Source organism: Barbus barbus (genome assembly GCF_936440315.1).
Source record: "Barbus barbus genome assembly, chromosome: 15".
NCBI lineage: Eukaryota > Metazoa > Chordata > Actinopteri > Cypriniformes > Cyprinidae > Barbus > Barbus barbus.
Window position 1 is genome coordinate 20,654,829 of NC_136743.1, and position 11,994 is coordinate 20,666,822.

The 11,994-nt window shown below is 36.7% G+C and overlaps 1 protein-coding gene across 1 annotated transcript in view; it reads left to right on the top strand.

The window, feature by feature from the left end:
- The window catches only part of LOC306881257 (retinal-specific phospholipid-transporting ATPase ABCA4-like), a gene marked incomplete at its 5' end in the record, with an annotated part of 41,913 nt that extends 30,130 nt beyond the window's left edge, over nt 1-11,783 (top strand). The window contains 23 exons of the mRNA XM_079435263.1: nt 104-258; nt 465-589; nt 678-776; nt 940-1,132; nt 1,231-1,325; nt 1,410-1,442; nt 1,950-2,055; nt 2,182-2,256; nt 2,395-2,564; nt 3,131-3,308; nt 3,432-3,547; nt 3,637-3,784; nt 4,548-4,671; nt 5,946-6,075; nt 6,269-6,389; nt 6,563-6,625; nt 6,736-6,842; nt 6,919-7,060; nt 8,373-8,507; nt 8,588-8,691; nt 9,492-9,584; nt 9,794-10,043; nt 10,334-11,783. Of these exons, the coding sequence (XP_079291389.1) occupies nt 104-258; nt 465-589; nt 678-776; nt 940-1,132; nt 1,231-1,325; nt 1,410-1,442; nt 1,950-2,055; nt 2,182-2,256; nt 2,395-2,564; nt 3,131-3,308; nt 3,432-3,547; nt 3,637-3,784; nt 4,548-4,671; nt 5,946-6,075; nt 6,269-6,389; nt 6,563-6,625; nt 6,736-6,842; nt 6,919-7,060; nt 8,373-8,507; nt 8,588-8,691; nt 9,492-9,584; nt 9,794-10,043; nt 10,334-10,453 (2,882 nt within the window). The 3' untranslated portion in view covers nt 10,454-11,783. The remainder of the gene's footprint in view (nt 1-103; nt 259-464; nt 590-677; nt 777-939; nt 1,133-1,230; nt 1,326-1,409; nt 1,443-1,949; nt 2,056-2,181; nt 2,257-2,394; nt 2,565-3,130; nt 3,309-3,431; nt 3,548-3,636; nt 3,785-4,547; nt 4,672-5,945; nt 6,076-6,268; nt 6,390-6,562; nt 6,626-6,735; nt 6,843-6,918; nt 7,061-8,372; nt 8,508-8,587; nt 8,692-9,491; nt 9,585-9,793; nt 10,044-10,333) is intronic.
- Between the last annotated feature and the right edge of the window lie 211 nt (nt 11,784-11,994).

Sequence of the window (11,994 nt, forward strand, 5' to 3'; positions counted from 1 at the left end):
GACAAACCAGTAGCCTAAATATAGGCTTAATGCTTTGGACCAGTTATGCATTTTTTTGCCAAAGGTCTAATAATGTTACATCCATATATGGTCTGGTTTACAGATGCTAATGGTGTAAACCCACTGGAGTCTGACAACAGTGCTGGTAGAGCCTCCGGGCAGGTTAAAGGCTTTAGTCTTGTGCTCAAGCAGTTCCACGCTCTTCTGGTCAAGAGATATCACCATGCCACACGCAGCCACAAAGATTTTCTTGCACAGGTAAGGTGACATTTCCATTTGAACACAGTGTTCATTCATGTTCAAGGGATAGAGCAATCAAAATGATCATTCTGCCCTCATGTCGTTGCAAAACTTATATGACTTTGTCTCTTCTGTGGAACATAAAAGTACAAATTTAAAAAAATGTCCTTACCACTTAAGTAGCCAGTAAGTAGATGTTTTCTTTACATTTTGCTTTTTTGTAGATTGTTTTGCCAGCCAGTTTTGTCCTTATTGCTTTGGTCTTCACTATGATTGTCCCACCATTTGGAGAGTATCCCAGTCTGACCCTCACTCCGTGGATGTATGGACCACAGTTTACCTTCATCAGGTGAGCGTTGTTCTCAGAATCTGACCCGTAGTCTGTATGTTTTCATGGGAGATGTGATTGAAATCCGTACTGTTCTTCTGTGTCTCAGTAATGAGCAGCCAACACATCCAAAGATGAGGCACTTCATACAGACATTGCTGAAGGAGCCTGGCATGGGAACACGCTGCATGGCAAATCAGCCTTTGGAGTGAGTTTTCCCCGTGTACTTATTGGCATCAACTCAGTGTTTGTAATGGGATATTGTGTTGGAGCAGGCTGGTTTAGTTCTTAGCTAAGAACTCTTTATTGGCAGATTTAAAATAGGTGGCATACACTGTTGGACACTTGTATTTGTGAATATGTGTGCACAGGAGCCTCTTTACCTGCCTAAACACAACTTCTGATTGGGAAGTTCCTCCAGTTTCTGCTGAGGTCGAAAACATCTTATTGAGTCCCGAGTGGGATACAAGAAACCCCTCCCCTTCCTGTGAGTGCAGCACTGGTACAAAGCTCACCATGCTGCCCATCTGTCAGGCTGGAGCTGGAGGACTGCCGCCACGCCAGGTCAGCATCTGAAATCTGATCTGATGGAACTGAAATGTTTAATAGTGCTTATGGGGGAAGTTGGTTTAGTGATTTATTTATTTTTTTCTCTGATGTAGAGGAAAGAGCCAACAGGGGACATTTTGCTCGACATGACAAACAAAAACATCTCTGACTACTTAGTGAAGACTTACCCCAAACTCATCAAGACCAGGTGAGCTTATAATATCTACAATGTGATAGTAGTATCACTACCGTTTCATTTTATATAACGACTGCTGTTTTTCCTCATACGTAGCTTGAAGAGCAAATATTGGGTGAATGAACAAAGGTAAGGTTTCTGTCTTTTTTATTTAGTTGTATGCTTGATGTGATTGCTTATATGAAACATTTGAGCAGTTGTCAATTTTAACATAGCTGTGGAAAACACATATCTTGGTCAAAGAATTTCTTTCTGCATAATATCTCAAGATTTCAATTAATTTAAGTCAAAAAAGGAAGTTCTTTTTTGTATGACATGCTAATTTTTTAGCTATTTTTCTGTAATTATGCATTTATTATGCAATTATGCATTTTTTGAAAATTGAAATTTGTACTTTTAATTGTGGTATTGCTTGATTGTTTAGAATGAATTAGTAGAGGCACAGTACAAACAGATTAAAAGAGATGGATAACCAGTCACAAAACCTAAATGAGACTTTTTCCCCTAAAAAAAGTTTCATTCAATTGTATCCTAAAATGTTGATGCAATCTTAGACATGTTATGCATCTGCATTTGCAACAAAAATACACTAGTGTAAAATGTTACTTGATTAAATCTATTTTTTTTTTCCCACAGGTATGGTGGTCTCTCTGTTGGTGGACAACTGCCGATTCTTGACGTTGATCCAGAGGAGATTCGGGCCGTTTTTTCCCAGCTTGGACGGATGATGAATATAACAGGGGTATGATATTGTGTATGCTACACATAAACGATAATGAGATTTTGATGAGAGGCATTTAAATATCTTATTTTGTATTCTGCTTGCATAACATATACACTGTTGAATGATTGCTTATCTTATCCTTAGGGTCCTGATTCAAAGTCAGCAATGAATGAATTAGGAACGTTCTTGCATTACATGGAGAGTGAATATAATGTTAAGGTATGTTAAACCATCTATTTAACATTACAATGTCCCAAACAGTATTTTGCACACTGAAGCATGTCTTAAAAATGTCTAAATGTCATTGCATTATATAACAAACTATCAAATTCTTAACATTCTGCTCCCTTGTCACAGGTGTGGTATAACAACAAAGGCTGGCATGCCATGGTCTCCTTCATGAATGTAGCAAACAATGCCATTCTCCGTGCTTACCTGCCACCTCACGCCAATCCATCAGAGTACGGCATTACTGCTATCAACCACCCACTCAACCTCACCAAAGAGCAGCTCTCAGAGGTCACTGTGTGAGTGTCAGTTGACACATAGAAATGTTTATGACAAATAGGCCCAGTTTACATCATCTTCCTTGAATGTCCAACATGTTTCGTAATTCTAATCACTTGTCAATCAGTCAAATAGTACATTCACATTGGGGTTGGTAAAAAAAATATTTTAATCTTTTTGAAAGGAGTCTCTTATGATCACCAAAGTTGCATTTATTTAATCAAAAATACATAAAATAATTTTGTGAATTATTATTACAATTTATACTTTTATATAATGTATGTATTTAACTTTTTTTTGTGTGCAATATTATACATATCTTTATTGTATTTAAAAAAAAAAACTATTTAATGCATCCTTGCTGAATAAGAGTATTCATTTCTATTTAAAAAAATCTTACTGACCCCGAACTTTTGAACATTAAAGTATGTAGTCAGGAAATCAGAAACCCTGAAATCTGATACACATTGTTTTAGTTGTTTTCATACATAAATATAAATACTAAACAAGTGTATGGATAATGTTTTTTAAGAAAAACATAAAGTCTTCTTGTAGTGAGTAAAATGCTGCTTTTCCTTTTGGACAGTCTCGCCACATCAGTGGATGCTGTGGTGGCCATTTGCGTCATCTTTGCCATGTCCTTCATCCCAGCCAGCTTCATCCTCTACCTCATTCAGGAACGTGTGACCAAGGCCAAGCATCTGCAGTTTGTTAGTGGAGTCAGCCCTCTGGTCTACTGGGTCGCCAACTTTTTCTGGGACATGGTGAGATTCATCAGCGTTGTGTGTTAACAAGGACAGTTCTGAGAAATGTCAGTAATTAGTCATAGCAAAATGTGTTTGGATTACTGTTTGATTGCTCACATCCCTTTCGTTTGTTTGTGCCAGATAAACTACTCTATCAGCACAGCAATGGTTGTGGGCATTTTTGTGGGTTTTGATAAGAAATGCTACACATCAACAACCAATCTGCCAGCGCTGGTCGCTTTGCTTTGTCTCTATGGGTCAGTCAGTGGCTTATGTAGGTTCAAACTCATTTGAAGAAAATCAGCTAAGCACAACAGTGATTTTTCTTTCACTCTTCCATATGCAGGTGGTCAGTGACGCCCATGATGTACCCCATGTCCTACTTGTTCAATGTCCCCAGCACGGCATATGTGTCCCTCTCCTGCATCAACCTTTTCATTGGTATCAACAGTAGCGCCATCACCTTCATCTTAGAGCTCTTTGAGAACAACAGGGTATTTTATTTTTTGTGTCAGTTTTTCTTCAATTTTAAACGATAAATTATAATTTAGTACCTTTTAGTCTCAGTAATGGTTTAAAGTACCCCTATTATGGGTTATGAAAGGTTCATATTTTGGCTTTTGGAGTCCCAAACAACAGGTTGACATGCATGGAAGGTCAAAAACCCCTTTCCTTATCTTATAATATGCATTTATTTTTACCTTATTTGTTCAATGACTCCCAAACGATTCATTCAGCGATTAATTTTTCCAAACCCCTCCTTTGCCTGATGCTGATCTGCGGTGATTGGTCGATTTCATTTAAAGCAGTGTTTGTGAGCTTTTAACGCTCCAAAACCGGCACCTAGTGGCAAAGAACGAATTTGCATATTCATTCAGACCAACGCGAAAATCAAGTTTTGTGGCCATTTTTGACCCCCTGCCAAATTATTACCCCTCTTGTTGAAATCGCTATATGATTGCCTGATCCTAACCCCTCCCCAACACCTAACCCTAAACTATACTAGGGGGGTAATAATCTGGCAGGGGTCAGAATTGGGCACAACACCAGGTCTGCGCGTGCAACAAGTGGGCGGACAATAACTGTCTCTCAAAAGAAATAGTGGACTCTGAATCATTGAAACAAGTGGTTTTTAAAATGAATCACAAAAAAACAAAACATTTTTGTGTAAAAGTCCATGTTAACAGACAAAGTAACAATTTTCGTCTTTCATATTTTGTAGTAATTGCTTGTGTTTTTTCTTCACATATGCTTCAGTCTCTGCTAATGTTTAATGAGGTGTTGAAGAAGGTGTTACTGGTCTTCCCTCACTTCTGTCTCGGCCGAGGTCTCATTGATATGGCCATGAACCAGGCCGTGACTGATGTCTATGCCCGATTTGGTAAGTTTATCTATTAACAATATGTAATAATGAAACAACAGTTGTTGTCATGCCTGTTCAAATTGACATAATGTATCTTGATCCATTTGATAATGGATTTGAGTGCAATTTCTAAAAATTTCAAAGATTTATCAAAATGTTACAGTCTTATCCTGTTGTTTATATTATATTATATTATTCTCACTAAGACTGCATTTATTTGATCATTGAGACAGTAAAAGCATTAATATAGTGAAGTATCATTACAATTTGAAATAACTGCTATTTGAATATAATTTTGATGCAAAGCAGAATTTTCAGCAGCCATTACTATAGTTGTCAGTGTCACATGATCCTTCTAATATGGTGATTTGGTGCTCAAATAACATTTCTTATTACTATCATTGTTGAAAACATTTGTAAAAAAAAAAATCAGTAATATTTGATGATTTGAAGTTCAAAAGAGAAGCATTTATTTGAAACAGTAATGTTTTTTGTAAAGATTTCCACTTTTGATTAATTGTATTTGTCTTTGCTGAATAAAAATATTGATGTCTAAAAAAAAAATGGTAAAACTATACTTTTAGCCTTAATGTATAATGTATTACAAAGGTATTCATAATGTGTGTTGTAATGCATATATTTTATATATATATATATACATATATATGTATAATATATTTTTTATAAATAATTGTAACCAAAGTTAAAATGCATTATATATTGATAATATAATATTTGAAGTTGTGTTTGCCATGTGTTTTTAAATGCATTGTGCTTTCTAAAGGTGTAACAATGAATAAAAAAATTATCATTACATCATACAATGCATTATAAGGTGCATTACAAGACCAAACTAATGCATTAAAACTACTTTTATAATGCATTATATATAAAGGCTTTATACCTAAAGTGTTACCTTACTGACCCAGTAGTGTTATTAATATTACACAAAAAATGAGATGGTCCTCACTGCAGAACACAAGATCCAGGGGGCGTGTTTGGATCTAGATCCAACTCCTCCCACCTTATACCTAAACCTACCCGTCTCCACCCCCTGATCCCTAAACCAACCCATCTCCACCCCTAAACCTACCATCTCCACCCCCTAGATGTGGATCCAACCCCGCCCCCTGGATCTTTGTTCTGCTGTGATGGGCTACTGCAAAAAATTGCTAAATAACACTGCTAATATAGAGAAATATGGTAACAAGTGAGGCAGACCTGCCACTGGTGACTCCAAAAAAGTATAATTGCATGATGCTGTCCTTACAATAAATTCTGTTTTGGCACAGGGGAGGAGTTTGCAATGGATCCATTCAGATGGAACTTCGTGGGGAAGAATCTCTTCTGTATGGCTGTGGAGGGTTTTGTCTATTTCATCTTTAATCTGCTCATCCAGTACAATTTTTTTCTTGATCACTGGTGAGGACAAAAAGACATCGTTGATATTCTCTGAGATTCTGCTCAGTTTCATGTCATTTATTTCCAGATTTTTAAAAATAAAAAAATTGCCTTTAATCTGTTTACTATTTAAATGCTTTTCTTTTTGTTTACTATACTGTATGTTAAAACAGCATATGATGGTAACTATTATTTTTGTCTATTATTTGTGTAGGGCGTCAGACTATGGGAAGAGTCCTGTTAAAGATGAAGATAATGATGTAGCTCAGGAGAGAGAGCGCATTTATAAAGGAGGAAACAAGAATGACATCCTTCTAATCCGAGATTTGTCAAAAGTAAGTGACCAGACCAAAGGCACTTTCGCACCGGAGGAACCGTTTCATAGTTCCTAGAAAAATATAAAAGATAAAAAGCATCCATTTTATATTTTGTAAGCTATGTCAGAGTTTAATTTGTAGCGTTTTAAATGACCGTTATTGTCATGCTAAAGAGTACGGTCTCATCTTAGACATACAGACGCAGAAAACGACCAGCAGTGGACAAAATCTGTGTAGGAGTTCCAGCAGGAGAGGTATCACTGAAAAAAACTTTTTTGTGGATCATTTCTAAGCCATACTGTTGCTCCAATTGAAATGAATGACTGAACAGTAATGTGGGAATCAACTTAAATGTTTTCTGCAGTGCTTTGGGCTTCTTGGTGTAAATGGTGCAGGTAAAACCACAACCTTTAAAATGCTGACTGGAGACACAGATGTGACATCAGGGGAGGCGTCAGTAGCTGGATACAGGTAATATACAAACTATTAAGAGTCGTGTATCTGCATTGGATACAAATGCTAAACATGAACTGTGCTTTCCTTAAAGTATTCTCACCAATATCCTGGATGTGCACCAGAATATGGGCTACTGCCCTCAGTTTGATGCCATAGACGAGCTGCTGACGGGGAGGGAGCACCTGTACCTGTACGCTCGCCTCCGCGGGATCCCTGAATCTGAGATTAGCAGAGTAAGTCTCACAGCCGAACTCCTCATTCACCTTGGTCAAAGAAATTTTCAATCTGGTTTAAAGGAATAGTTCACTCTAAAATGAAAGTTTGCTGAAAATGTACTCACCCTCAGGCCATCCAAGATGTAGATGACTTTATTTCTTCTTCAGAATAGATTTGGAGAAATTTTGCATTACATCACTCGCTCATCCTCCACAGTGAATGGGTGCCGTCAAAATGAGAGTCCAAACAATTTATAAACAATCATAATAATCCACAAGTAATCCACATGACTCCAGTCTATCAAATAACATATTATGAACTGAAAAGCTGTGTGTTTGTAAGAAACATCCGCCATTTTAACTTCTAGTCTATAAACTATAATAATGCTTCCTCCATTGATAAAGTCCATCCCATGTTGTCCACTCACATCAAAATCTTGTTTACAAACACACAGCTTCACTATCACTCCACTGTCACTTCACAAGACATTTATTGATGGACTGGAGTTGTGTGGATTACTTGTGAATTACTGTGATGTTTTTATCAGCTATTTGGATTCTGATGGCACCCATTAACACACCCCACACCATCATCTCAGACCACGATTTACACCGAGGGGGACCAAAAGCAACAATCTGCACCAGGGTCCTAACTATGCCAGTGGTGAGCAAGTGATGCAATGCTAAATTTCTCCAAATTGGTTCTGATAAAGAAACAAACTAATCTACATCTTGAATGGCCCATGGATGTGTAAATTTTTTGTCAACTGTTCTTTTATAGGCACTGGAAACTCTGTTGCCTATGGTGTATTTTAACCACCCAGGGGACAGCGTCCCATCCAAGAAGACACTATCATTGCCTTACCACTTCTAAAGTGTGTGATAGAGTCCTCAGTGCCTTCCTGCCTTCCTTAGCTGTGCAGCATCAAGCACCAAGTTATTTTTTCAGTAATAAGATTGATTAGCGGCAGGCAGGGAGTCGCTTCAGACACATCAGAGCAACTCCCTGACAAGAAAAATACACAGGCTTTTATAACTTGATGATCATGTTTAAAATAACCAAGTTGCATAAGGCTTGCATGTGCTTTACAGCGTTCTATGGGTGACACTCATACTGGCCTTGCTTGCAGCTGACAGTTTTCCCAATTTAATCACTTTAGAGTCCGTTTAGAGTCTGTTTAATCTTGTGATAAGCATACAGTTGGTGCATGGCCTTAGTGTGGCCACTGGAATTATAAAACATCCTCATTCCAGTTATTTCTGAGGCACTGACAGGCATTCTGTTACAGACTTTATTACTGGGTACTGTATGAGTGTATGTTTTCTGTAGGTGGCTGAGTGGGGGATTCAGAAGCTGGGTCTGTCTGAATATGCAGGAAACTGTGCTGGTACCTACAGCGGGGGTAACAAGAGGAAACTGTCAACTGCTATTGCTATGATTGGCTGTCCTCCTCTAGTTCTCCTGGTATGTTTTTCCTAAGTGTTCTCAGTGTCATTGTGCAAAAAGAAAACATTGGTGTAATTTAACTCTGTAAATGGGTTTAGGATGAGCCCACCACAGGAATGGATCCTCACTCCCGCCGCTTCCTGTGGACCGCCATTCTGAGTATCATCCATGATGGGAGGGCAGTCGTTTTGACGTCTCACAGGCAAGAATATAAAGTTAACGCTGGGTTTCCCAAAACAGGGTTTATGAACCACTTGGTGTTTTTGAATGAAACAGTTGATGAAACTTTAACATTTTAACATTAAAATCCACAAATGAGACTGCACAATTAATCAAAATAAAACTGAAATATGTCTTATTAAATCACAATTTTCAAATAAAAGGTTGCGTGTCAGTGTGTTTATTTACATGCACACAGCTTATAATATAGTGTTTTTAGAGTGGCTTGGTTCATAGTAAATAAAAGTAAATCAGTTGCAATATGAGACATTTACATATCAAATGTCATATCGCAGTTCAAAATCACAATCACCAAATAATCACATTATAGTTTTTTGGCATATTCGTGCAGCCCTAAAGAATTTTAAGATAATTTCAAATATCTAAATTAAACATTTACTAAAAAGATTGCATGTCATGTGACCATTAACCAACACAAGAGAACTGTAAACATCATGCAAATGTGTTGTTAAATTATTGAAATACTAACTTAAAATCTCAGAGGGTTCATCACGTAATATATTTTATGTCTAAGTGGTTTGGGAACCCCTGTATGAATGCTATGACATTCATAATTTCTTTAGTGACTTAAATATCTCAAGTTGACGCTAATGTCTCAAGTTAATTATTAATCATTATTATTTTAATTCAAATGAAAACTTTTTATATTTATTTATATATATTTTTTTAAACTAATGATTCATTATTATTTTAAATCAAATTAAAATATTACAAAACATTAATTAAATAATTGATTTATTTACTTTTTGTTTGCATTTACAGTATGGAAGAGTGTGAAGCTCTTTGTACTCGCTTGGCCATCATGGTCAATGGGACGTTTAAGTGTCTAGGCACAATCCAGCATCTGAAATACAAGTGAGTATGTTCTTTTGGCAAGTCTTATCATTTAAAGTCAAGGATGCCGTTTCCATGCTACCACAAATCAACTAAATTGCTCTTCCAGCCTTAAATTCTGAACTTTGAAAGGTGAAATGCAAAACAATGTTAATCCATGAAATGGCCAACAATACAAGTGCTTGCTTAGTTTTACATGTATTGTTCATATTGATTGTGCTTGTGGACAGGTTTGGAGGTGGCTATGTAGTCACGATGAAGATCAAAGCTGAAAAAGCAGGCATACCTCCTGACCTGATCCCGGCCGAGTCCTTTATGGAAAGCAGCTTCCCAGGATGTATACAACGAGAGAAACACTACAACACTTTACAATATGAAATCGCCGCTGTCTCATTGGCGCGAGTCTTCCAGCTGGTGTTGACCAACAAAGAGAGACTGAACATTGAGGACTACTCTGTGTCTCAAACCACATTAGACCAGGTAACTTCATCACCATGTTGTGATGTGATAAAGCTTCAAGCAACAAATCTCTTTCACGTCAATCCATACCAGCTGTCAGCAGCATGTTAAGACTTTAAGTTATTTTAGCATTTCACTTTCACTGCAGACAAGAAAAATAGCTTGATGCTGTAAAATTGACTTGCTGTGCTCTAGGGGCCTTCCGTTAGAAATGAATTATTGGTTGAAATTCCCATGCTGAGATTGAATTCGATTTGCTCAGCAGATGTGACTGACAGGACTAACAGCTAATCTGTTTCACTGCCTTCCAGGTGTTTGTGAGTTTTGCCAAGCAGCAGTCAGGAGAAGATGATACTCAGCTCAGAGCATCAGTGCAGAGACGAGACACAAAGGTCTCACCGCTACAAAGAGTTGCGACGAAAAACAGTTAAAATGAACTCATATGCTCATATGCTCCATGTTGTTTATGAAGTTCCTAAAGCCTTTTATATATGTATTTATACACAAAACCTACTGCATCTATTTGAAGTTGTACAAATGTCATAGATTTTTTTTTTCATAATATATAACATTTTTTAATATCTAATCTCAGTCTACAGCACTCTGAGCCAAAGGTCAATCTCCATCCACTGAAAGAAAACCTTCACATTGATAGTCTACTCAAAAATGAAAATTCTGTCATTTTTTTTGCTCACTCTCATCTTAATCCAAACCTATGTGCATCTTGCTTTGGAACATAAGATATTGTGAATAATAAACATTTTTGGCTCATATTGACAAAAATACAATGGAAGTCAAATAGAAACAAAACTGTTTGGTTACTAAAATTTTTCACAATATCTTATTTTGTGCAGAAAAAAAGAAAGTAATACTTGTTTTGATAGACATGAGTGTGAGTAAATGATTTTTGTGTGAACTGTAGCTGTATTAAACGCTTAAAAATATAACATTTCCACACACTAAATTACTTTTTGGTTTCCATGCAATTTGAATTGCATTTATTATATTTATACATTTGTAAATATTAGTGTTTTTCTTTCTTGCAGTTGCAGTTTTTCTTTGTTGTTCAAATCTTTCAAATGTTAAATCAGTGTTACAGCAGCAGTGTTACAGCAGTGCCTGTGAATGCATACGCAATGAAATGCTTTATGCTAATATAACTTTGATAAAACATTGATTTTGTACTGCTTGAACATCAACAGCATGAGCTCAAATCTGTTATCCCAACCTGAAACTTGTGCAAATTTGCAGCATCATTGCATTATTCCATCAAAGTTACTTTTTATTATTACTCCTTCTCAGTCAGCTGGCTGGCGCTCACTTTGTAGCATTATGCTTGGCTTGCAGGTGTTTTTTGAATGCAGTGAATACATACTGACGAAGTAATTATGGCATCTATCAACAGACTAACTTGACCATGTGAACCAGGCAAGCCTTGTCCTCATGGTGTAGACAGTGAAAATCAGTAAAAATATGTTTCTATTTTGGGGAATGAGGAGGTTCAATTCATTCATCAGTAAATAGTTTTAATATGCAATAATGCAGCTTATAATGTCAAACACTATTCTGTAAGATTGTTATTTTACCATGTCTTGAAAATAATGACATTTGGAAACTGATGATCACTTATTTCTGGGAAATAAAATCTTCAGTAATATTTTATTTATGACACAAACACTCAGATATGTGCTGCAAATGTTTTAATGGAATACAAAAATGAACAATCAACATCAATAAAACAGTATCACACTGTACACCATGTTTTCTGCTTTGTGGTCTGAAGGCTTTCACAATTAGGACTCATTGACTTGACTTGATGTCAAGCAAATGTTTAAGTTTGCACAATAATACACCGTCTGCTAAAACACCCCTTTTTGCAACAAGTTTCTGTTAGTATTTCCTCCTCAAACTTGCAGTACAACCTCAGTCTGTTCTCAGTAAGCCTCTCTTCATAGTAATTACCATTTCACAC